Source organism: Callospermophilus lateralis, chromosome X (genome assembly GCF_048772815.1).
Source record: "Callospermophilus lateralis isolate mCalLat2 chromosome X, mCalLat2.hap1, whole genome shotgun sequence".
Lineage (NCBI taxonomy): Eukaryota > Metazoa > Chordata > Mammalia > Rodentia > Sciuridae > Callospermophilus > Callospermophilus lateralis.
This window is the reverse complement of record NC_135325.1, coordinates 127,132,129-127,159,747: the sequence shown is the minus strand read 5'-3', so window position 1 is coordinate 127,159,747 and position 27,619 is coordinate 127,132,129. Positions and strand designations below refer to the sequence as shown.

General features: G+C 34.9%; 1 protein-coding gene across 3 annotated transcripts in view; it reads right to left on the bottom strand.

Annotated features, from left to right (window-relative positions):
• Positions 1-574: 574 nt before the first annotated feature.
• Positions 575-27,619, bottom strand: part of Vamp7 (vesicle associated membrane protein 7) — a 52,528-nt gene continuing 25,483 nt past the window's right edge. For 2 of the 3 annotated variants that reach the window (XM_077106627.1, XM_077106628.1), the window contains exons 6-9: positions 17,615-17,682; positions 11,035-11,094; positions 5,384-5,476; positions 575-2,460 (exon numbers count right to left, since the gene is read on the bottom strand). In XM_077106627.1, coding sequence (XP_076962742.1) covers positions 2,392-2,460; positions 5,384-5,476; positions 11,035-11,094; positions 17,615-17,682 — 290 coding nt within the window. In that variant the 3' untranslated portion in view covers positions 575-2,391. The remainder of the gene's footprint in view (positions 2,461-5,383; positions 5,477-11,034; positions 11,095-17,614; positions 17,683-27,619) is intronic. The other variant, XM_077106629.1, reaches the window with a different exon arrangement.

Below are 27,619 nucleotides of genomic sequence, written 5' to 3'. Positions count from 1 at the left end.
GCTGAGGCTGGCCTTGAACTTGTGATTTTCCACGTTAGCCTCCCAAGCTGCTGGGATTACAGGCATGTGACACTGTGCCTGGCTTTCCCACCTTATTATTTGAGCCATCTCTTTCAGAACCAATTATATATATATATATTTTTTTTTGTAGTGCTGTACATGGAACCCATAGACTTGTGTATGTATGCTAGGGACATTCTCTACCACTGAGAAATGCCCCAGTTCCCCAAAGTCATGCAATTTTATGCAGAAAATATTTTATTTATGTTAAATGGGATGGCACTCTCTGGGATTGTTTTTCTGTTTACTCTAAATCAAATGTTGTGGAGGTCGGGAGTCATTTCAGGATCTTTCACTGTTTTCAGTGTGGCCTAAATATTTTGTTTAGTTCTTTTGTATCTTTTGGTTCTGAAGAAATTCAACACACCTGGCACTATACTATAGACATTTACTAAAAGGATTCAGGTAATATTTCTTAATATGTTTACAACATAAAAATTTCTTTTGTTCTATACACTAGGCTTAAATGTCATAAGAAGAAACTACATCCAGGAAGAACTTCTAAAACAAGACATTCATTGTATTACTCTTAAATTTTATTAATGTCTTCAGTTTGTGCATCATTTACAATGAGACATGTACATCAAAAAGCATTCTCATACATAAATAGACCAAAAAACAAATTTAAGTAATCAATCTCTAAAACATGCCCATCAATTTTATTCAGGTGTGTATGAGAAAGGGAAATAAGTTTTAAGCCTTTTTCTTTGGATCAAAAGCATCTGGAAATTATTCAGGAATGCCAAATGTTTTTCTGAAACAAATGTATTTTTCAAAAGGAAATGGTGATGCAATTAAAAGGCATTAGTGTTTATAAAGACTGGAAAAACATTTGTGGTGTGCATGATCAACAAGAAAATAGATGCAGTGAACCTAAGGTACATGTCAAATAAGTGAATTAGGTAGCATGAATTGAATGGTACAGATGGAATAAAACTTACCATGAGGGACTCATATATATTCAAGGCACATGACTAGGCTAAACAGGTGGCTAGATTCTATAGACTAATTTGTTCTTTCATTGGGAAAGGAGAAAAGTAAAATATAACTTCATTTAATGGCACTTATTTATATATAAATGCAGTTAGATCTGGGTTAGCAAATGGCTTCCTTTCAGATACACACCAACCACGAGATAACAGATGTCAGAGTAGCTGAAGCAGTATGATTACATTCCAAATTTTGTACAATGCAGTAAATGGATGTTAAACTGCTATGTGTTGTGTCTATACATCATACTGTCTATATTCAGGTTTCACAAAAGAATTCTTCAACATTAGGCAGATTAAAGGATTTAGTAAACCATAAAGGATGCTCAAACTATTACTCAACAAGAGTCAATTCCAAACTCTGGAGTTGAATGCTGACTGTATTCAGTTTGGGCTTTTCTCAGAATGGAAAAAACTTCCCAAACTACCCCACTTTCTATAGCTAAAATGCTAGCATACCTACTATGGTCCCCTTGTTTTTCTTTGGTGAGTCACAGGAATTTGCCTCCCACCCCTCCATTACCCATTCTATTAACAATAGGATTGCTGTATAATATTCAAAGAAAAGGAATATATAAAAACAATAAGCTTTAACAATACTTAAACCATAATCTTCTCCAATCAACTACAATGGGAAAACAGAAGATAATAAGCTAATCACTGTATTGTAAATGATTAGTGCCCTTAACTTTATTCCTGAAAGTGAATACTAGGAGGACAAGAATAATCTGTGTGCTTCTAGTGGGCTAGCAAAATGTTCCCCATCTGATTGAAATAAATATGTATAATACTTTACCCATCTGGGCTCCTGAAAATAAGCAGCACCGACAATTTAATTACAATTCCCCAAATAACGACTATTCTTCATTTATATTGTTTTGAAGCACCTAAAACTCTTCAATAACAAAATACATTAAGATGAATGGTGAGCAATATTATTTGTCTCTTGAATACTTTTACATGCACATACAAAGCTCCTCTATAGTTTTAGTAGACATCTCTTAAGACGGGTGGTATCCACCTTGGCAATAGCTTTGTGTAATTAAAACCAAAAATGTTTTTCAAAGTAGGTAACACTAGTTAACAAACCAAAGAAACAAACCAAAGTATTTTTAAGGCTACTGCTGTAATGACTGGTTTGATCTGAAGTTCATTGGAATAAATTGGTTGATAGGACAAAGATAAATCTGGAGACATAGACTAAGATTAAAAAAAAATCAATGAAAAGAGGGCTGAAGAGACTAGCAGACACTTTCTGCCAGTAATGAAAGGCTTGGGTCACATGGATTATTTTTAACTCCTTTTTCTCTTGTATCCTTGGTCAATGATAATTTTTTCTTTCTTATTTCTTCACACAGCTTGGCCATGTAAATCCACCACAGAGAGGTGACACAATAATATAGATGAACACCTGGAAGAGCAAGGCAATTTTATTTTCTTGAATCTATCATATATGCCTAAATAATATATAAGGGATAGTAAAGCTCTTTTAAAGAGACATTTCTGATTCCATTATAGTAGTGGTTATGTATGAATATGACAAATTAACAAATTATTTTCAAAGTCAGGAGCAAGTTACAATTATCCTTTCTGATATAACTTGTCCACTTGATTTCACTATGCTTTCTTCAGTGACAGAAAAAACATGGGGGGTTGTTGATCCTCATTGGTAACTAGGCAGAATCAAGGCTATGTGAGTAGCCCTTACTGATGCATCATTAATGCATTATAAAAATCACAACCACTATTTCCTTGAAGTATGATTTTACTATTGATTATATTTTTAGATTTTATATATGAATTTGATTTTTTATTATTAGGATAAGAATATATGAAAAAGCATAAGTAATAAACAATATATTTCATGCCTCAACTATATAAACTGAACAAAATTATTGCTATGAACGTTTCAGTGGATAATGACATAATAATTATGATTACCAAATCAAAAAAAAGTTAATGGTGAAACACTGCAAAATGCTGGCTCTATTATGAATATGTTAGCTTTTTTAATTCTAGTATTATAATTTTAAAATTATATCCTAAAATAATATCTATTTGCTTACATTATTGCATTCTAAACTGTAGACTTATTTTATACATTAGGTTCACTGAATTAAACTTAGTCATTTTATTTTGCTTTACAACTTTTTTTCAGATATTTAAGGGACTAATATCACTACTCATATACTAGGAAAAAATGAATGTCTCATTCCCCAAAAGTGAGCAAAGCATTTTGCCTTCCCTATATAATATTGATGTGGAGGGGTTAGTGACATAACATTCCAGTTATTAATGAATAGGTTAAACTACACATACATACACATATACATAATACATATTCTACAAAAATTATCTCAGAAAACATATATATATAAATTTGATGTAAAGTTGACCATTTGCCACAGCAAATTATAAGGAATTATAAAGCTGAGGTACAGTATGTTAGATGACAATATCTTTTTACTAAATATTGATAATGCATTTACAGTAGTGGCTCTGCATGCAAGAAATAATCAATAAATATGATCTTAACATTTAATAATTTGCCTGCATAAATCAATCTAAATTCCCAAGGGAATAAGGAAGACACTCAGCTCAGGATCCTACAGTGTGCTACCTGAGGATACCAAGCAAAAAGGAAAAACAACTGCAACCATCTCTAATATAAAATGTATAAAATTATGACTCTTCTTTTTTTGAATCTTTTTTGTAGTTATAGATGGACAGAAAGCCTTTTTTTTTTTGTTTATTTTTATGTGGTGCTGAGGCTTGACCCCAGTGCCTCACACATGCTAGGCAAGCACTCTACCACTGAGCCACAACCCAGCCCTCCTCTTTTCTCTTAAATAGATCTAACTGGCTAAGGTGCAGAAACCTTAAGTAGAGGTATCAAGGAGAAGTAAAGCAGAGTTGAAGACACCTGCTCACAGATAACTTTGGGCTTCTGAAAGTAACTGGAGGACAGGGAGGAAAGGCAAGTTTTTTGTTTGTTTTGGTACTAAGGATTGAACCCAGGGGCACTTAACCACTGAACCACATCCCCAGACCTTTTTTTATATTTTATTTAGAAATAGGTTCTCACTGGGTTGCTTAGGGCCTGGCTAAATTGCTGAGGCTGGCTTTGAACTCATGATCCTCCTGCCCCAGCCTCCCAAGCCAAGGAAAGGCAGTTTTACCTAGCCATGAAATAGCCCAGGGTAAAGCTCTCCTCCCTTCAGCAGTGTCTATCAATTTTTTTTTATTCAGTACCTCTACATTTGTTGGGTAGGGGAGGGTGCTGGGAATTGAACCCAGAGCCTCATACATGCTAGGAAACTATTCTGTTACTGAGCTATGCCCCTAGCTCCTCTTTACAATTTTAAACATTACTTAGGATGACAAAGAACTTTTGTTTAGAGGGATTACAAATATCAACATTTACCTTATTATAAATTAAAATTTTAAACATGCATATTTAGTTATAAAATAGTCAAAAGGTGGGGCTGGAGTTGTGGCTCAGTGGTAGAGTGCTTGCCTGGCATGTGTGAGGCGCTGGGTTTGATCTTCAGCACCACATATAAATAAAATAAAATAAAAGATCCATTTACAACTAAAAAAATCTTTTTAAAAAACAGTTAAAAGGCCAAATGTTCTCTCTGATAAGTGGATGCTGGTCCATAATGGGGGCAGGCAAGGGAAGAATGGAGGAACTTTGGATTGGGCAGAGGGGAGTGAGGAGAGGGGTTATGGGGGGGAGATGGTGGAATGAGATGGACATTAATACCCTATGTATGTGTAAGATTGTACTAATGGTGTGACTCTGAATTTTGTACAACCAGAGATATAAAACGTTGTGTTCCATTTGGGTACAATGAGTCATAATGTATTCTGTTCTCAGGTATAACTAATTGCAACAAATAAAAAAAAATAGTGACAATAAACCTCTTAATATAAACAGTAATAATATTTCTATAAAATATATTAACCAGGCATGGTAGCACATGACTGTTAGTGCCAGCACCTGGAAAGCTGAGGAAGGAGAACTGCTTGAGCCTAGAAGTTCAGGACCAGCCTGGGAAGCATAGTAAGACCTGGTCTTAAAAAAAACAAATGATTACATTTCTGTGAGGTCAGTTTTATATTACATATAAGAATTCTCAAAAGGAAAGAGGGGTTTAAGTTGAGAAAATATTTCATATTGATTTTATGGGAAAGCCACCTTCTAGTGGTCATTTGTTTCACCATTAAAAATGTAGCTCATTTCAGAATATTAATCATTGACAAGGAATTCCAGCATCTAATTCCTTAGAGGCTGAAAAATAAAATCATACACTAAAAGGACAAAAACTTACAATTGATACAATGATAATGATGACTGTTAGCTTGATATTCTTCATACACATGGCTCGTGCAAGATTTCTGCTGGTAGTTTTGAAGGTGACAGACTAGGAAAAAAAGCATATTATTTAAACCTTGGCACAGACTGCATCAATAATATGTAGTAACACCCTACAAATATTTTATTTTCATTAAATGTATTTTAAGTTCTAATGTCCTTTAACCCTCCCCCCCTCCCCCCTTTACAAGATGAGAGTGGCTATTCATGATTACTAGTTTCCAGGAGCAGAATTCTACCAGACCTATGATAAGCAGGCCTATAACTACAGAGGCTTCATCTTTTTTCTTCCCACTGCAGGAATGTACATGATATTGAGCTCCAGAAGCAGTTCTTTCCATCTAGCAGAAAAACTTGTTCCTCTTTAGGTTTCCAAATAGAAAGGCTCCTTCTAAGCCAGTTGGCTGCAAGCATGTTGGCACATTCTGCCTACTATACTCTTGGGACTCTGACCCATAAAAATCTGTTTGATCTGCATAGGAAAATATGTATTTACTTTTATGAGGGCCAAAACCCATAGAACTCCATTCCTTTGGTTATCCATTTTTGTTTGCATCATCAATTTCTCAATCTCTACTGAACCATTCCCACCAGGACACAAGCAGGGGCTGGAGTTGTGGCTCAGTGGTAGAGCGCTTGCCTAGCACATTTGAGGCCCTGGGTTTGATCCTCAGCACCATATAAAAATAAATAAATAAAATAAAAGCACTGTGTCCATCTACAACTAAAAAATAAATATTAAAAAAGACTCCCTAATAGCCCAAGAATTCCACTCTTGGGTACATACTGAACAGAAATGTACGTGCAACACCGAGAGCCACATGCAAAAATATTTCTAACAACACTACTTTTCACAAGTTAGAAACTACCCAAATGCCCATAAAATGACCAATTCATAAATAAATTGAATAAAATTTTATAAATTTATATAATGCATAAAAATGTATAAATATACAGTGCATAAACTATAAAAATTTATAAACATATAATTGCATAAAATGCATAATGGAATATACCATGTAGTGATTGAAATTAAAGTCCGCCACTATATTTATGTAATTAACAATGTAAACATCATGAATGAATCTCAAAAACGTAATTTTTAACATAAGAAGCTTACCAAATACAGTAAATGCTGCAGGGTATTATTCTATGGAGAGAAGTCAGAAGAGTGTTGACCCTTGGAGGGGAGTAGTGACTATGAGGACAGAGGAAACTTAATCTGGGCATTGGTTCCACAGGTATATTCACTTTTTTGTGAAAATACAACAAGGGGTACACTATGGTTGATGTCCTTTTCTACTTATAAACTACACTTCAAAAAATTGTTTTCTAAAAATCCACTTTCTTGACCATGCATTCATGCCCATCCACCTTCTCTACAAAGTCTCTCTAGTAGAGCAGGTGAGAGGGGCACCAGCCCTCAGGTTTCACTTAATGCAGAATAAGATGACATGTGGAAGGACAGACTCAACAGCTAAGGGAGCATATGCTACATATCCAAACAGATTACATCTATCCCTAAATATTCACATTGAATAGAATATATGCATCGACTTGGATATATGAGAAGAATCTACAAAGGAAACAAAGCCAAGCAATCAGAGTAAATGGGCCTCAATGGAAAAAAACTTAATGTAGAAAAGAGAGAATGATAGTAATAAAAATTTATAAGAAGCATCTTCACATATAAAACATCATTACATTTTAAGAGTTCATAAGTTAGGGAAGACAAAAAGGGAAAAATTTGATGGTATAATAGTCTAAGATATACATTATAATAAATATGCATAGTTTTAGAAAATTATAAATAGCAGAAAATAAATGGCTAAAAGCCATTTTTGTGGCAACAACTTGAAAAATTGTTTCAGAACACATAAAATGTGTATTATATAAATTATGAAAGATGTAAGTAAGATACTCGGAAAACTGATCAAGCAAATTCAGGATCCATTTACACAAGCAACAGATATTTAACAAGTGCTTACTATCTTCCTGGTACTTTTAGGTACCTACTAGCAGGTGCAGAAGGAGCCAATATAGACAAAAGAGAAGAATCAATAATCAAAGAACCACCAGAAGGAAGTCCCCAAACTAAGAATGACTTGAATCTTTTCACATAACACGTCAGGTATGTGGCAAGAATACTGAAAGAAGGCACATACTTTCCATCTCCCAGTAACGTTTCAGAACTCCAAGCTTTTATGTTTTACTTTTTATTTTTTCTGCTTTGAGATATAATTGATAGTTAAAAATTACAGATATTCAAGGTATAATACGTGATGTTTTCATATATGTGTACATTGGGAAATGACTGCCACAATCATGCTATATAACATCCATCACCTCACAGTTACATTTTACATGTGTTCTGAGAATGCTTAAGATCTGTTCTCGGGGCTGGGGATGTAGCTCAAGCGGTAGCGCGCTTGCCTGGCATGCATGCGGCCCGGATTCGATCCTCAGCACCACGTGCAAACAAAGATGTTGTGTCTGCCGAAAACTAAAAAATAAATATTAAAAAAATTCTCTCTCTCTCGCTAGCGCTCTCTCTCTTTAAAAAAAAATATCTGCTCTCATGGCATATTTGAAATATTCAATAATAAAAATATTACTATTATTTTTTGAGTACTGGGGATTAAACTCAGGGGCACTCAACCACTGAGCCACATCATCAGCCCTATTTTGAATTTTATTTAGAGACAGGGTCTCACTGTCTCACTCAAGCTTAGTGTCTTGCTTTTGCTGAGTCTGACTTTGAACTCATGATCTTGCTGCCTCAGCCTCTGGAGCTGCTGGGATTACAGGCATGCACCACTGAGACCAGCTCAATATTTTATTAACTATAGTCACTATATTGTACACTAGGTCTCCAGAATTTATTCATCTTATAACTGCAAGTCCATACACTTTGACCAATATCTTTCCATTTTCCCTCTTCCCCCAGCTCCCTGGGAACCAGTGTTCTATGCTCTGCTTCTATGTATCCAACATTTTAGCATTCTTATTTAAATTATTTCATTTAGTATAATGTTCTCTAGATTTATCCATGTTGCTGCAGATGGCAGGATCACCTTTGTCTTTATGGCTGAATAACATTCCAATGTGTGTGTATGTTTGTGTATCACCATTTCTTTATCCATTCATCCACTGGAAGACACTTATCGACTGTTTCCATATTTCAGCTATTATGAATAATGCTGCAATGAACATGGGTGGAAAGATCTTTTTATTTTTAGTTGGAGATGAAAACAATACCTTTATTTTATTTATTTATGTGGTGCTAAGGATCAAACTCAGTGCCTCACATGTGCAAGGCAAGTGCTGAGCTACTACTATTGAGCAACTACCCCAGCCCACAAAGATAGATATTTCTTTGAGGTATTGGTTTTATTTCTTTTGGGTGTAAGACATGCTAAAGACCAATTGCTGGATCATATGGTGGTTCTTGTTTTAGTATTTTGAGGACCCTCCATAATTTTTTCCATATTGGTTATATCAATTTACATTCCTATCAACAGTGTACAAAGGTTCCTTTTTCTCCAAACCCTCACCAACGCTTGTCCTCTCATCTTTTTGGTAACAGTCAACCCAATTGTGTAAGGTGATATCTCCCTGTGGTTTTGATTTGTATTTCCCTGATGATTAGTGATGTTGAACTTCTTTTCATATACCTGTTGGCCATTCATGTCTTCTTTAAACATATGTTTATTAGGACCTTTGACAATTTTTTAAGTAGGTTATTTTTTGTTTGCTATTTGAGTAGTGTAAGTTTCTAATATATTTTGAATACTAACCTGTTACATCAGGTGTATGGTTTATAAATATTTTATTCCAATATGTAGGTTGCTTTTTCTTTTTGTTGACTGTTTTTTTTACCATGTAGAGACTTCTTAGTTTGATGTAGTTCCATTTGTTTATTTTTGCTTTTGTTGCCTGAGTTTTTGGATTCATATGCAAAAAAAAAAAAATCATTGCCTAAAACAATAAGATGCTTTCCCTCTGTTTTCTTCCAGGAGTTTTATGATTTCAGGTCTTATATATAAGTCTTTAATCCATTTTAAATTTATTTGTATATGGTGTAAGATAAGAGTCCAATTTCATTCTTTTGCACGTGAATATCAAGTTTCCCAATATCTGAAGAGACTGTCCTTTCCCTCTGCATGTTCATGGCATCCTTGTCAAATATTATCAGTAAATATGCATGAGTTTATTTCTGGGCTTTCTATTCTGCACCATTGCTCTATATGTCTTTTCATGCCAGAACTATACTGTGGGTTACTATAGCTTTGTAATATAATTCGAAACCACTTAAGTGTGAAGCCTCTGACTTTTTTTCCTTTCTCAAGAATGTTCTAGCTATTTGGAATGTTTTGAACTTTCATATAAATTTTAGAATTGTTTCTCTATTCTGTGAAAAATGCCACTGGAACTTTGATAGGTATTGTATTGAACATGTATGTTGCTTTGGGCAATATGGGCATTTTAGCAATATTGATTCTTCAATTTGTGAATATAGCATATCTTTCCATTTATTTGTGTTTTCTTCAATTTCTTTAATCAATGTTTTATAGTTTTCAGCGTATTGATATTTATCTTCCTTGGTTACATGTATTTCTAAGTATTTTATCCTTTTTGATACTATTAAAAATGAGACTGATTTCTTGATTTCCTTTTATAATATACAGTTATCTAGATAGTAACAATATAATTTAGGATGAGAGCTAGTCATTCCATAAAAACAAACCATGTGATTTAGGGGGCTTTAGGTCACATCCAGAGAGCTGAAGACAGATCAAGCCAGTGGGCAGTCAATCATGCCTGTTTAATGAAATCTCAATAAAAACTCTGAACACTAAGATATGATTAAACTTCTTTGTTGGGCAATATTCCATGCTTGGTGCTACATGTTATGACAGGAATGTAATATATCCTGGTTCTATGATGACACACGCTCCACATTTAGTACCTTTCCAAAGTCTACCTAATGGACTTTTTCCTTTAGATAATCTTAAATCTGTATCTTCTGCCTGCAATAAAACGTTAACTAAGCATTACAGTGTTCACGAGACTGTGAGTCCTTCTAACAAACTATCAAATGTGAAGGTGGTTTTGGGAACCTCCGACTAGTAATTAATATCAGAAGTGAGGGTGGTTTTTGGAACTGTGCCTTTTAAACTGTATAACTGCTTAATTTCTCAGTTTCCTAAACTCTTTGCAATTAGTTACAAAAAAAGTATTAACATTTAGAAAATTACAAGGAGAAGTTATCTTAATTTTAGAATTCTATACCACTCAAAACATTGTTAAAATATGAACGGAAACAAATTCATTCCTGAAAAGATTTAGATCATTATGAAGAAAACGTGTCAAGACATCTCAAATAAAAACTAAATCGCAATAAAGACTTCAAGAAAGAGGAAGATAACATGGATTTAAAAAAAGTAATAAGCAAAGTGAAACAAACATATCTAAACAGTTTTGTGATTCAATAAATTGGAATGGAGATTCCTTCACAATTCTCACGTCAACACCTGAACACTGACAGATCACCTGTTTAAGATCAGTTTAGCTATTTAAAAAAAAAAAACAATTGTCACAACTTACCAAACCTTTCCATGGGACTGTGTATGGGGGTAGGCTGAAGAGAACAAGATATAAAAATTCCTGTGGGAATGACAAAGAAAATCTGAAAAGCTGGATAATTTCTTTAGCAGCTATAAGGAGACTTGGGGAGCTGCCATACCTCTGTAGTAGACTGAATGATAGCTCCAAAGATATGTCCAGATCACAATCCCTGTGAATGTGACATTATTTGGATTAAGGGTCTTTACAGATGTCAACATTCTTCAGTGAGGAGAGCATCTTGGATTATCCAGATAGGCCCTAAATGCCACCACAAACATCCTTACAGAAAGAAAGTAGGAGGGATTTCACACACACACACACACACACACACACACACGAGGTGATATGAACATGGAAGCAGAAACTGCATTAACACAGACAAAAGCTGAGGAATACCAGCAGCCAAGAGAAACCAGAAGAAGAAAGAAACAAATTCTCTTAAAAAGCCTCTGGTATAAGATAAGGGCCAATTTCATTCTTTTGCATGTGAACATCCAGTTTTCCCAACACCATTTATTGAAAAGATTGTCCTTTCTCCAATGCATATTTTTTAGAACCCTGTTGAAAATTAGTTGGCTAGACATATCAGTTTACTTTTAGGCTATTTTATTCCATGGGTTGTATGTTGGTTTTCATCCCAATACTATATTGTTTAGATTGTCACAGCTTTGTAGGATATTTTGAAGTCAGTTTTGTTTTTTTTTCCCTCAAGATTGCTTTGACTATTTAGGATCCTTTTTAGTTCTACACAGATTTTAGGATTTTTTCTATTCCTGTGAAGAATGTCATCAATATTTGATAGGAACTGTATTGAATCTGTAGATCACTTTAGGATGTTATAATAATATTAATTCTTTCAATCCATTAATTATATAACCTTCTGTTTATTTGTGTCACCTTCAATTTCTTTTACTAATGTTTTAGTTTTTATTGTAGAGATTTTTCACCTACTTGGTTAAATCTATTCCTAGGATATTTATTTGTTTTGTAGCTATTATAAATGGATAACTTTCTTGACTTCTTTCTCAGATAGTTCACTATTGGCATATAGAAATGCTATTGATTTTGTATGTTGATTTGTATCTGCAACTTTACTGAATTTATTAATTCTAACAGTTTTTGGTGTAATTTTCAGGGATTTCTATGTATATATGATCAAGTCAAATGTAAATAGAAATAATTTGACTTCCTCCTTTCCAACTTGAATGTTCTTTACTTTTTTCTCTTGCCTAATTCATTGGGCAATGATTTCTTCCATCAATGTTTTATAGTTTTCAACATATAAGTTCTTCATCATCTTGATTAAGTTCATTCCTAATTATTTTGTTATTTTTGGTGTTATTATAAATGGAATTTTCATATTTACCTTAACTTATTTTAGGGATAGTTTGTTGCTAATGTGTAGAAATGCAACATTTTTGTATGTCAACTATGCATCCTGCCTCCTCACTGAATTTGTTTATTAGTTCTGTGTGTGTGTGTGTGTGTGTGTGTGTGTGCGCGCGCGCATTGTGTATATTAAATCATTATGGGTTTCTACATATGTTATCATACCATCTGCAAACAAAATGATTTTATGTCTTTCCTATCCAGATGCCCCTTTTTTCTTTATTTTTTTTTTCTTGCTCCCAATTGCTCTGGTCAGGGCTTCAGTACTATGGTAAATAGATGTGATAAGAGTGGTTAGGGGCTGGGATTGTGGCTCAGTGGTAGAGTGCTTGTCTAGCACATGCAAGGCCCTGGGTTCAATCCTCAGCACCACCATAAAAATCAATAAATACAATAAAGGTCTAAAAAATTATTTAAAAAAGAGTGGATATCCTTGTCTTGTTGCTAATTTTAGAGGAAAAACTTGCAGTTTTTACTGTTGAGTATAATGTCAGTTGTGGACTTTTTATATATACAATTTATTACATTGAGGTAAATTCTTTCTATTCCATGTTTGTTGAATTTTACTTTTTATCCTGAAAGGGCACTGAATTTTGTCAACTGACTTTTTCTACATCTATTGAGTTTATTATGTGATTTTCATCTTTCATTCTATTTATATGGTGTAAAATACTAATTGATTTGCATATGTTGAATCATCTTTGTATCCCAGGGATAACTCCCACTTGGTTATAGTGTGTGATCCTTTCAATATACTGTTGAGTTTGATTTCCTAGTATTTTTGCTGAGGACTTTTGCATTTATGTTCATCAGGAATATTGGTTTGTAATTTCCTATAGTATCTTTGTCTGACTTTGATAGCAAAGTAATGTTGGCCTCAAAACATGAGTGTGGAAGTATTTATCTTTGATTTTTTGAAGAGCTTAAGTAGGATTAGTGTTGATCTTTCTTTAAATATTTAGTAAAATTCACCAGTAAAGTCAACTGGTCCTAATTTGTTGGGAGGTTTTAAACTATTGATTCAATCTCCTTACTTGCTATCAGTGTATTCAGGTTTTCTACTTTTTTATGATTCAGCCTTGGTAGGCATGCAATTGTTCACAATAGTCTCTTAATGATGCTTTGTATGGTATAAGCTGTAATGTCTCTTCTTACATCTCTGACTTTTATTGGAATGAATAAGAATGAAATAGTCAGAAATGAAATTAACCACTGAGGGGAAAAGATGTGTGCAGTGAAAAATACAAAACATTGCTGAACAAAATTAAAGACACTCTAAATAAATGTTCAAGCACTGGAAGACTTTACACCATTAAGGTGATAACAGCACCCAAAATGATCTATAAAGATTCAATGTAATTTCTATGAAATCCCAAAAGCATTTTTTTACAGAAGTATTAAAAATCCCTTCTTAAATTTCATACAGAATGTCAAGGGACCTTGAATGTCAAAACAATCTTGAAAAGAAGAATAAATTTTGAGGACTTATGCTTCCTGATTTAAAAACTTAGTACCAAGATAATCAAAGCTATGTGGTACTGGCATAAAAACACACAGATCATGAAACAGAATCCAGAATCCAGAAATATAACTTCATATATATGGTCAAATGATCTTCAGCAAGGATGTCAGGACCTCTCAAGGGGCAAAGAAGAGTCTCTTCAATAAATACTGTTGCCAAAACCAAATATCCACATGCAAAAGAATGAAGTTCGACCCTTATATAACACCAAAACAAAATTTAACTCAAAATGCATCAAAGACCTAAACTTAAGAGCTAAAACTATAAAATTCTTAAGAAAACATAGGGCAAAAGCATTATGTCACTGGATTAGGCAATGCTTTCTTGAATGTAACACTGGAAGCACAAAAACTCAAGGAAAAAAATTGTCTAATGAATTTCAAATTTAAGAACTTTTGCACATCAAAGGACACTAATGTAAGAGAATGAAAAGACAACCCACAGAATCGAAGAAAATATTATCAAAGCATATACTGATAAGGGGTTAATACCCAGATTATATTAAAAAAAAACACTCCTGAAACTCAATGATTAAAAAAAAACCCTATTTAAAAATGGCCAGAGGATTGAATTATTTTTTTCTAAAGAAGATAAATAAATGGACAATAAGCACAAGGAAAAAATATTCAACATCATTAGTTGTATTACATATCTATTTTTTTTACATGTTATGATATCCTAACATCTTAAAAAAATATTCTGGCCAAGGAGAGTACCTCTCTTAGGGGCAGCTAATTCTCAGAGATAGCAAAGGGCCCAGAAAGGAGCATGTGTTTGATATGCAAATTGATCAGTTCAGAGCTGTATCTCCTTTTTCTGGCTCAGGCACTTCAAGAGTCAATGTCCTTTTGTCTTATCATCTCAGGGCCAGATACCAGGTACTATAGACCACCCTGATAACTTAAGAGTCCACTGAGGTGCTGGGTATAGTTATAGCTCAGCAGTAGAGCACTTGCCTTGCACATGTGAGGCACTGGGTTTGATCCTCAGTACCACATAAAAATATATAAAATAAATAAAGATATTGTGTCCATCTTTAAAAAAATGTTTTTAAAAGAGTCCACTGAAATTATATAAGATAGTCAATCTTAAACTGTTTTACTCTGTTCTATTTTGCCTTTTCTGCAGAAGCCACAATAAAAGCTTTAGTATTGAATTTTCCCTTTCTCCTGGTCCTTTGGCTTTCTAAACACCCTGGTGTTTTCCTGTAACCCCATGTGGCATGTGATGACTCTATCTCTGGGACCTAAAAGCATAATAAATTTCTTTCTTCCAAGACTCATTCTCATCTCCTCCACTGGCCCAATAGCTTTACCATACCGTAGCAAATGTGTATGTTCTTAAAATATTGGAAAATACAAAATAATAAGATACTACTTCATATCCACTAGGATGACTATAATATAAAGGTGGAAAGTAAGTGCTTGCAAAGAGTAGAGAAACTGATACCCTCACACATTGCTGATGGGAATGCAAAATGGTGCAGCTGCTACGGAAAAGTTTAGTGGTTCCTCAAAAAGCTAAACATAGAATCACTATATTACTCAGCAATTTCATTCCTAGGTATAGACCCAAAGGAACTGAAAGCAGAATTCAAATAGATATCTGTACACCAATGTTCACTACAAATTATTCATAATAGTTAAAAGGTGAAACATCCCAAGTGTCTATCTATATATGAATAGATAACAAATGTAGTATATAATACAATATATGGAATATTATTTAGCCATAAAAAGGAATAAAGTTCTGATATAAGCTACAATAAGGATAAACCTTGAAAATATCATGCTCAGTTAAACAAGCCTGACACAAAAGAACAAATATTACTAATTCTACTTACATGAGATACCTAGAACAGGCAAATTCACAGACAAAGTTGATACGAGATATTAACTATGGGAATTGGGAATTTTTGCTCAGAGGTCCCAAGTTTCTGTTCAGGGTGATAAATTCCTTTGGAAAAAGTAACAATGGTTGGAACACACTGTAGGTGTATCAATGTCACTAAATTTTACACTTAAAAAATGGTCAAAATTGCAAAATTTATGCTATATATTTGCAACAATTTAAAAATCTGATAATGCAATTTATCAAAAATCACTGAAATATGCAACTTAAATGGTTTATTTATATGGTCTGAGCTCATTTCTCAATAAAAGTGTTAAAATAACCAGTAGAAATGATAAAAGAACAAAAAAACTTAAGTAATCAAAAGAAGATAGAGGAAATAAAAAACAAAGAGCAAGATGGCTCACTTAAACCCAATTTAATCAATTTTATATTACATGTAAGAGGAATAAACACTTCAATTATAATAGATTTCACATATTCAAGAAGGTAGAGGAAAACATGCACATGTGAGGGAGACATATAAAAGATTCAAACCGAACTAGTAGAAATGAAAAATATACAGGATGTGATTAATAGCAAATTAAAAACTACAGAAGAAAAGAAAATTTGGACATAGCATTAGAAGCTATCCTAAATAAAACAGAGAGAAAAAGACTGAAGAAAATGAACAGAGCATCATGAGTTGTGGGCGAACTTCAAGTTTAACTGAAGTCCTAGAATGGAGCTAAACTGATCTACTTCAAGGTGTTATGGTTTAGATATAAGATGTCCTCCAAAAGTTCATGTGAGAGACAATGCAAGATTTTTCCGAGATAAAATGATCAGATTATAAGATGTTTTTAACCTAATCAGTACATGAATCCACCCATATGGATGAATTAATTGGGCAGTAGGTAATATAGGTAGGCAGGATGTGGCTGGAGGAGGTGGTCACTGGGCTGTGTCTTTGGGGTTTATATATTGTCCCTGGTGAGCAAAGCTCTCTCTACTTCCTGGTGCCATGTCCTGAGCAGCTTTCCTCTTCCATGTCCTCCTGCCAAAGCTATGGAATCATCTGTCTATAGTCTAAGATCTCTGAAACCATGAGCCAAAATAAACTTGTCCTTCTCTACACTCTGTTCTTGTCAGGTCTTTTGGTCATAGCAGTGAAAAAGCTGACCAAAACACAATATGCAAAATTGTGCTCTGCATTTAAATTTGTAATTATATTACCCAATTGTAACTGATCTCTGCCACCCATCTGTTCACCATATATCTATCAACTTTTTCCAAATGTTGATTCATTTAACCACATAGAAAATGTGAAGACATATGTAACTAGTATAAGTAGGTCACAAGGACACACTATCTTACCATCTTCTTTAAGGCTTACCTCCTCTTTCCAACCCATTCCTTTGGCTTTATACAAGGAAAGATGAAACTATCTTTAAAAAAATGTGAATTATCCAGTTTTCAGGACTCATACTGGGTCACAAATGGTGTATACATTTATTCATTTCATATTTTACAGATTTGTAGAGAAAAAAGACTAGTACATAATGTTGAGGTTGTGAATTATGTAGGCACCATCTTCCAAACCAAAGCTTACTTAACGGCTACTAATACATAGTGGTTTTTTTTTTTTTTTTTGCTATGCCTCACTGTTATCCTCCTTATCACAATATAATCACATAATGGAAATAAGAAAGGAGAACAACCAGAATATTGAATTTAAGACATTTCTCAATTAATTAGCTATCGTTTGCAGTTTCTCTAATTTATATCCTGAAAAATATTATCATATTCCATACTTACTGAATCCACGAGATTTTCTGTTTTATCTATCAATAATTCCAATCTTTCTCCACGCTGAGCTACTAGATCTGAAAATATGAGGAAAAAAGAAAAAAAATGTTTTATATTAAAAATATGCAATTTCTGTTTTTGTTTTTTTTTGGGGGGAAGGGGGGTATCGGGAATTGAATTCAGGGGCACTCAACCACTGAGCCACATCCCCAGCCCTATTTTGTATTTTCTTTAGAGACAGGGTCTCACTGAGCTGCTTAACACCTCACTAAGTTGCTGAGGCTGGCTTTGAACTCACGATCCTCCTGCCTCAGCCTCCAGAGCCCCTAGGATTACAGGTATGCACCACCATGCCTGGCTTTGTGTTTGTTTAATTGAAATTTTATTTTAATTTAGATGGCATTTTTGACAGCTCATATTTATAACAGAAGTGCTTATACCTTTAAGTAATAAAAGATTTTGGTTTGTTCTGCCATGTCGTCCTGCCATGATATGCTACCCTTATCAGAGGCCCAAAGCAATGGGACTACTTGATCTTGGACTGATACCTTAAGAACCATGGGCCAAAATAAATCTTTCTTCCTAATAAATTAAAAAATATTTTAGTAAAGCTCATCCAATGGGGTTGACAGTTTTTTTTTTTCCTGTAAAGGGCCAGTTACTAAATATTTTAGGCTTTGTGTGCCATACATTCTCTATTGCAATTACTTTCACTATGCCAGAAAAAGAAAATATGTAAATGAATTGTTTTAACTGTATTCGAATGAAATTTTATGTAGAACAACAGGCAGTAGACCAGACTTGACCCAAGAACTATAGTGTGTGAATCCCTCTCTTCCAGTGTCTCTTTCAGCAACACAGAAGCTCTCTTCTTGGTAAGTACAGCTTGGGGACTCCATTTTTCCCACAGGTCCCAGTCAAGAGCTATTCCCTTTTCCAAGGAAAGGCAGGTTACCATCTTTTATCATTCCACTCTCTGCTCAATTCTGTGCTGCAGAAGCTCAGTTCTGGGGAGGAAGAGCTAATAGGTTTGGGGTTCCTTTCCTCTACTTAGACTTTACCCATAGGACAGAAGCTAACCTCAGGTGGCAGGCCAAGAATACTGGGTCCTAACTGTTCTTCCTTCTACTCAGAGTGAAGTTTCCATGCTATGAGGGAAAAATGAATAAGAAGAGGTTACCCAGCCCTCCATTGGTAAGGAAAGGGTGCCACTCCAAGAGAAGCAGTCCACTGTCACTATTAATAACTACAGAGCAGTGGCTCAGAGATTTTTTTACCAGGGGAAAGGTAAGCCTTATGAACACAGAGCTTTCCCTAGGGTGACAGACTATTTGGAATAGAGTACAGGGAAGTTTAAGCCTAAGGGTGCTATCAAAAATGAGATGTTGGAAGTAAACAAATAACATGAGACTGCAACTTCATGAGAAAATCAAGCTAAACTATGGGCCAGCTAAAAATTTAACAGAGAAACACAGAAAAGGCAACTAACAGGAGCCCTCCTGGGATCAGAACAAGCCTCCAAAACTGCCCCTCAAATGGAAGCCACATCTAATTATATCAGATTAGAGCAATTTACCTCTGGGGCACTATCAAAAGCAACAAACTAGCCTGTAATTAGTGGAGACTAACAACTGAATAAGAGACAGCAGCAGAGCAATGGGAAGTTTAACAGAAAAATCAATAAAACAGATACTCAAACAGACCCATACATAGGAAAAAGAACATGGAAGAGAAAAATGAGGAATACAGCTGCTGAAAGTAGCAAAAACTTCAAAGTACCCACAATACATATATTCTGTGAACTAAAGGAAACCATGCTTACAGAAGTCAAGGGAAGATATGATGACAACATCTCATTAAATAAAGCAATAGAGTTAAAATTAATTTTGTAAGGACCAAGTAGAAATTGAGCACTATAAAATAAATGAAAAATTTACTTGAGGAAATGAGCAGTAGATTGGAGCAGATAGAAGAATCAGCAAACTTGAAGATAGGTCAACTTAGAGTATCTCTTATGAAGATACAAAAAGAATGAAGAGAAATAAACAGAGCCTCAGAGAAATGTTGGACACCAAAAATGCACCAGCATATGAGTAATGGGAATATCAAGAGGAAGTGGAGCTAGAGAAAGGAGAAAAATATTTGAAGACATATTAGTGAAATCCCAAATTTGATGAAAAACATTAATTTACACATCTAAAGAATAAAAAAAAATTACAATAAGGAGAAACAGAGAGGTCCACAACTGAATACACCCTAGCTAAAACAAAGACAAGAAAAATCTCTCTCTCTCTTTTTTTTGGTACTGGGGATTGAACTTAGGTACAGTTGACCACTGAACCACATCCTCAGCCCTATTTTGTATTTTATTTAGAGACAGGGTCTCACTGACTTGCTTAGCACCTCGCCATTGCTGAGGCTGGCTTTGAACTGTTGATACTCCTGTTTTAGCCTCCTGAGCCACTGGGATTACAGACTTGTGCCATCACACCTAGCAAGACAAGGAAAATCTCAAAAGTAGCAAATAAAAGCAATTTATCACACACGTGATAAAACCAGTAAAAAATGATTTCTCATCAGAAACAATGGAAGCCAGAAGGTAGTGAGATGACATTCTAAGTGACGAAAGAAAAAAAAAAATTTCAACCAAGAATCATCTATTAAATAAAATGATCTTTTAAAAATGAAGGTGAGGGGCTGGGGTTGTGGCTCAGTGGTAGAGTGCTCACCTAGCATGTATGAGCGCTCGCCTAGCACTGGGTTTGATCCTCAGCACCACATAAAGATAAGTAGTACATGAAGGTATACAAAAAAAAAATGAAGGTAAGCTGGGCATGGTGGCACATGCCTGTGATCCCAGCAGCTCAGGAGGCTGAGACAGGAGAATCATGAGTTCAAACCCAGCCTCAGCAACAGTGAGGTGCTAAGCAACTCAGACCCTGTCTCTAAATAAAATACAAAATAGGGCTGGGGATGTGGCTTAGTGGTTGAGTGCCCCTGAGTTCAATTCCTGGTACAAAAAAAAAAAAAAAATGAAGGCCAAGAAAAAACATTCAAGCTAAGAATGTGTCACTAGCAGAATTGTGTTATAAATAAAGAGGGGCCAGGGTTGTAGCGCAATGGTAGAGTGCTTGCCTACCATGTGGGAGGTGCTGGGTTAGATCCTCAACACCACATAAAAATAAATAAATAAAAATAAAAACAAAATAAAAAAAAAATAATAAAAAAAAATTTCAGGCTAAAACCAGGATGCCAAACTGTAATCTAAATCTACACATACACACACATAAAGATAAAGATAATTATGTACAAATGTTTGTATAAAACAATATATGTATTATCTTATTGTTGGTCATATGCCATACAGGGATATAATAAATTTTAAAATAAAAGTATAAAGGAGATGAATACAAAAGTGTATTGAAGCAAGGAAATAATAGATGATAGTAATTCAAATCCCTGGAAAAAATGAAAACAACCAGAAATGGTAAGGTTTATAAAATAATTTACTGAGTTTGTTACATATATGGACATATTATATGCTGAAATAATAGCACAAAAAGGGGGAAGAATGAATAAATTGTGTAAAAGTAACATTTACATATATCATTGGAATTATATTTATATAAATCTGAAGTCAATTATGATAAATAAATATGTATAACATAAGCTCTGGAGAAAATACATATATAGTGAAAAAAATCTATATAGGACTTAAAACTCAGAAAATAGTCACTGAATTCAAAAGAATCCAGTAATATAAAACCAGAAATAAATAAATAAGACATGATTTATCTAGAAAGTAGAAAATAAAATAGCAGATATAAATCCAAACATGTCAGTTAGGGGTGGTGGTGCAGGACCTGGGTATGGTGATACATGCTTGCAGTCCCAGCTACTTAGGCACCAGAGGGAGGATCTACCCTGTCTCAAAACAAAAAATTATTACCACATTATATACACTAAATATCAAATGATGAAACAACATAATAAATGATATTGTTAGGCTGAATAAACTAAATCCAACTGTATGCTCTTTACAAGAGATACACTTTAGATTCAAAGATACAAATAAGCTGGTAAAAGAAACCAGAAGAGAGCACACAGAAAACTAAGTATATTTTAAAACAAAAGCCCATCAGTAGAGATAAAAAAAGGACAGTCTTTAAAGATAAAAGGGCCAACTGATGAGTCTATAGCTAATTATGAACATAATAAATGCACCTAAAAAGAGAGACTGAAAATATATGAAGCAAAAACTGACAAAATTAAATAGAAAAACAGACAATTCAACAATAATAGTTGGAAAGTTTGGTACAAAATTTCAATAATGGCTAGAAAAACTAGGCAAAAGATAAACAGAAATTAGAAGACTTGAACAATACAATAAATCAACTAAACACAAAACATACACACAGAGCATTCTACCAGCAATAATACAGTAACATTTTTTCTCAAGTGCTTATAGAATATATTTGGTCGTAAAATGACCCCCAATAAATTTAAATGATCCTCTATAACTACAAAGGAACACAATTAGAAATCAGTAACAGAAAGAACTTGGGAAATTCAAAAATATATAAAAATTAAACATCCAATCCTAAATAACCAAATGGTCAAAGAAGAAATCACAAGGGAAATTAGAAAATATCTTGACATGAATGAAAATATAAAACAACATACTAAGACTGTTGGGAAGAAGTGAAAGCAGTGTATGGAGGGAAATTTATAGCAGAGTACACCTAGATTAAAGAGAAGAAATTTGCTACAGTATTTGGAAATATGACCTTTGGAAGATAATTAAATTTAGATGAGATTGCAGGGGATACATTGCTGTCATGATAGAACTAATTCTCTTATAAGAAGAGATATCAGAGAGCAAGTTCTATCTCCTTGTCATATGAGGACACAGGGAAAAGCTTCTGTCTGTAAGTCAGGAAAAGAGCCCTCACCAGAATGTGACCATGCTGGTAACCTGATCATGGATTTCTAGAATCTAGATATGTGAGAAAAAAATTCTATTGCTTAAGTAACCCAGTCTGCAGTATTCTGTTATGGTGACCCAAGCTAAAACAAATTAATCTCAAGTCAATAATCTAATTTTTCATTCTATAAGACTTCATAAAGAAGCACTAACTAAATCCAAAACTAGCAGTGGGAAGGAAACAAAGATTAGAGCAGAAAAATTAGGGAAGACCTATATATATAGAAAAACAACAACAACAATGAAACCAGAAGTTGGTTCTTTGAAAAGTTCAGCAAAATCGACAAACATTTATACAGAATGACCTAAAAGATGAGAGGGAAGACTCAACTATCACTAAAATCAGGACTAAAAGAAGAGGCAAATCACCATCAATCTTAGAGAAATGGAAAGAATCCTATGGGAATGCTATTAACAAAATTTTGTCAACAAATTAGATAAGTTAAAAATGGCCAAATTCCTAGAAAAATACAAAACACTGAAACAGACTCAAGAATGAATAGAAGGGGCTGCAGCCGTGTGGCTTAGTGGTAGAGTGCTTGTCTAACATATGTGAGGCACTGAGTTTGATTCTCAACACACATAAAAATAGATAAATAAAATAAAGGTATTGTGTTCATCTATAACTAAAAAAACTTTTTAAAATTAAAAAAAAAACAATCAATAGAAAATCTGAACAGAGCTACAAGTACAGAAATTGAATTAGCAATTTTTAAACTTTGCCCGAAGAAAGGTCAAGGCCCCAGCTGGCTTCAAAGGTGAATTCTACCAAACATTTCAAGAACAACCCATATTCGATTTTTCACAAAATTTTCCAAAAATAGAAAAGAACACTTGTCAACATATTATAGAAGATATGTTGTATATGTATTACCTTTGTATCAAAACCAAAGACATCCATCACAAGAAAACAGCAGACCAAAATCTCTTATATAGACATTAAAAATCCTCAATAAAGCATTAGCAAAATGAATACAGCAATAAATAAAAAGGATTATATGGAATTTATGTGGAATTTATTTTAGAAATGCAACATTCATTTAATATCTTAAAATCAGTTACTATAACATCATATTATTAAAGAACAAAAATCATACATTCATTTCTATATATATATATATATATATATATAAAAATAAAAGTTTGACAAAATCCAGTATCTTTTAATGATAAAACTACTCAACAAACAAAAAATAGAAGGGAATTTTCTCACTTGATAAAGGGCATCTGTGAAAAAACCACGGCTAATTTCATACATAACTGCAAAAAAACTTCCCATATCTCCCTAAGACCAATAGTAAGAAAGTGATATACACTTCCACCACTTCCATTTAACACTGTACTGAAGGTTATAGCTAGGGCAGTTAGGCTATAGAAGGCAATAAAGGCATCTGTCCAGGGAAGCAAAAAGACAAAAAAAACTTTAAATACCTTCAACAAAATTGTGTGATACAAGATCAATATAAAAATCAACTGAATCTCTATGTATTAGTAATGAACAATACAAAAATTAAAGAGAAATATTCTACTTATAATAAAATCAATAATGACCAAATGGGATAGGAAAGGCAGCAAAATACAACAGACACAAGTATGGCAGTATGTATAAATGTGGATGTGTAACCGATGTGATTCTGCAATCTGTACACGTGGTAAAAATGGGAGTTCATAACCCACTTGAATCAAATGTATAAAATATGATATGTCAAGAGCTTTATAATGTCTTGAACAACTAATAAAAAAAATGACCAAATGGGATGGCATCAAACTAAAAAACTTCTTCATAGCAAAGGAAACAATCAAGAACAAGAGAGAGAGCCTACAGAATGGGAGATATCTTCTACCACCTGTACCTCAGATAGAGCATTAATCTCCAGGATACACAAAGAACTTTTTAAAAAACTTAACACCAGAAAAATAAATAACCCAATCAATTAAAGGGCAAAAGAACTGAACAGGCACTTCACAGAAGAAGAAATATGAACAGTCAACAAATATATAAAAAATGTTCAACATCTGTAGCAATTAGGGAAATGAAAATTAAAACTACACTGAGATTCCATCTCAGTCTTGGCAATTATCAAGAATATAAGTATCGAGGACAGAAGATGGCAGGCCAGAGGGAGGCAGCATTCTGTGTCACTCCATGATCCAGATCTCACCTACTTGGAATACTTCATCTATGAGAGGGTTAGAGGACCCCAATACAGCTGATTTCTGCAGAAATCACCAGTGTTGTGACCCCACACAGGGCCCTGAGCCTCAGGGTTCGAGTAGGACTCCAGACTCCTGGCTCCCAAAACCCAAAGCCCGCAGTTCTACCCCACACAGGGCTCTCAAGCGCCTTAGCAGAAGCACCTATCAGCACCTCTGCAGAACTCTCAGACTTCGCTCCGCTCCCACGCAGGTCACTCGACTGCTACTTACCCACAGCACAAAGCCATCGCCTGGCTCCCCTCACCTCACCAGACACCCCATGCTGAAAGCAGTTGCCTCCATCTTGGATAACCTTTCTCGCTATATTAGGTGGAGGCAGCTCCCAGATTGGATCTCCATTCTGGCCAGGTACCAGGTTTCCAACTCCCTCTCTCCCCAGCAGCAATAACACAGTAACTACCCAACACAAAAACAGCTCTCAGCTGGACAGGTGTGCACTGCGACCAGGGCGCCACCCACCTGGTGTGAGCCTTGGTGTGAGAGGTCCCACAATTGGGAACTGCTAAGGGAGAGAGAGACAGGGCTAAACTTTGAAGCCTAACAGAGAGACCAGGAACTGGGAAATCTCCAGGCAAGAGAGGGAGATAGTACTGGGTGCTCAAGTCATACTAGCAATCCCAAAAGGAGACCCATGAGGTGCAGTCTCCCTGCAGGGACTGACAGGTGCCATTCCCTGCTTCCATGCATCCTGCACTAGGACCAGCCTTCCCACCTGGTTACTTCCACCATCCTGAGGGCAGAGACACCAGCTTACAACAGACAACCCCAACTATTGGATGAGAAGAGAAGCAGAAAAGATACAGATCTCTAAAACTAGCAACAACCCTGGTTTCTTCCTTTGGGTAAAAATTTTCCTTCTCTCTTTGTCTTCTACCCTTCTATCCTCCGGCACTCACATCCCCAACATATGTGAAACCAAGAACTTTGCATGAAATAGGATTCTGAGGACTGAGTCATCTGAATAATATAATATAGAGGTGTTGTAGATGCCCTTTATTCTGCTCTTTTTTCTTCTTTCATTTTTCTTTCTCTCTCCAAATTGTACTATTTTAACATCTTGTATTTTTCTAAATACATATGTGTGTTTGTTTTATGTACAATACTGTCTTCCTACGTACTTGCCTACCCTAAATTACTTCCTGTCTATTTTCTTGCTACTAACCCTCTTCATTAGATTTCTCTTTCACACTTCCAAAGATATATTAACTCTATATCCTCAAATCCCACCTCCTCAGCATGTCATCCTAAGCCCCACCCCCAGTTCACTGTCCACTGTCAGAAACTGTAAATCTTTCTACAAAATTACTGATTATATTTTAGATAATAATTGAATCCAACATTTCTGCACATTGAGACCAAACTGTAAACATCTTAATAACAACAAATTGTTCATACATGTTATATTGTTGATATTGGGATCTGTTAACATTGTCCTTCCCCACAAAGGAGGGATCTTGGAACCCCACAAGAGCACTACAAACCTGTAGGGTAAAACAATAACACCCACAGAGCTGGAAAGGAAGACACATGAGCAACATGAAAAGACAAGGGAAGAAAGTGCCCCAAACAAATCAAGACACCACATCATTAGAATCATTGGAAGCCACAGCAGAAGAAATGTCAGAGAAGGAGTTCAGGGTGTACATGGTTAAAATGTTCTGTGAACTCAAGCAAGTTATAAGAAAGCAAATACAGGCAGTGAGAGATGACTTTGACAAGGAGCTATATAAACAAATACAGGAAGCAAAAGATCACCTCAACAGGGAGTTAGAGATTCTAAAACAAACAAACAAACAAACCAGAAATCCTTGAAATGAAAGAAACAATAAACCAAAATAAAAGCTCAAATGAAAGCCTCGCCAACAGAGTAGACCACTTGGAAGATAGGACATCAGACAATGAAGATAAAATACATAATCTTGAAAAGAATGTAGACTACACAGTGATGATGGTAAGAAACCATGAGCAGAACATTCAAGAAATATGGGCTAGCATAAAAAGACCAAATTTAAGAGTTATTGGGATACAGGAAGGCATAGAGGTTCAAACCAAAGGAAGGAGTAATCTATTTAATGAAATAATGTCAGAAAACTTTCCAAACATGAAGAAATGAAGTGGAAACACAAATTCAAGAAGCCTACAGTGTTAAAGTCTGTAAACAAGTCAGGATGGCGCCTGGCATTTTGCCAGGGGGAGTGCTTTGTGAAGTAACGCCAGCGAGCATTAAGTGTGGAGATTCCTTATTGGTTGACTGCTGTATCTAGTTTATGTTAATTAGATAAGCTGTGTGGAATGTATAAATACCCCTCCTGTCCTACAATAAACGGCTCCCATTCCTGCTGTATCAAGGTACACAAGTTCCTCGTCACCCCCCCCCCCCCCGGCTATTTTGCTGCAGCCGGACTGCGGCACTACAGGACACCGCATGAACAAAACCACAACGGAGCCACATCAAGACATATTATAATAAAAATACCCAACATATGGCGAGGATGCGGGGAAAAAGTACACTCATACACTGCTGGTGGGACTGCAAATTGGTGCAGCCAATATGGAAATGGAACCACCATTTGACCCAGCTATCCCTCTTCTTGGACTATACCCAAAGGACTTAAAAACAGCATACTACAGGGACACAGCCACATCAATGTTTATAGCAACACAATTCACAATAGCTAAACTGTGGAGCCAACCTAGATGCCCTTCAATAGATGAATGAATAAAAAACTAAGGCATATATGCACAATGGAATATTACTCAGCAATAAAAGAGAATAAAATCAGCATTTGCAGGTAAATGGATGGAGTTTGAGA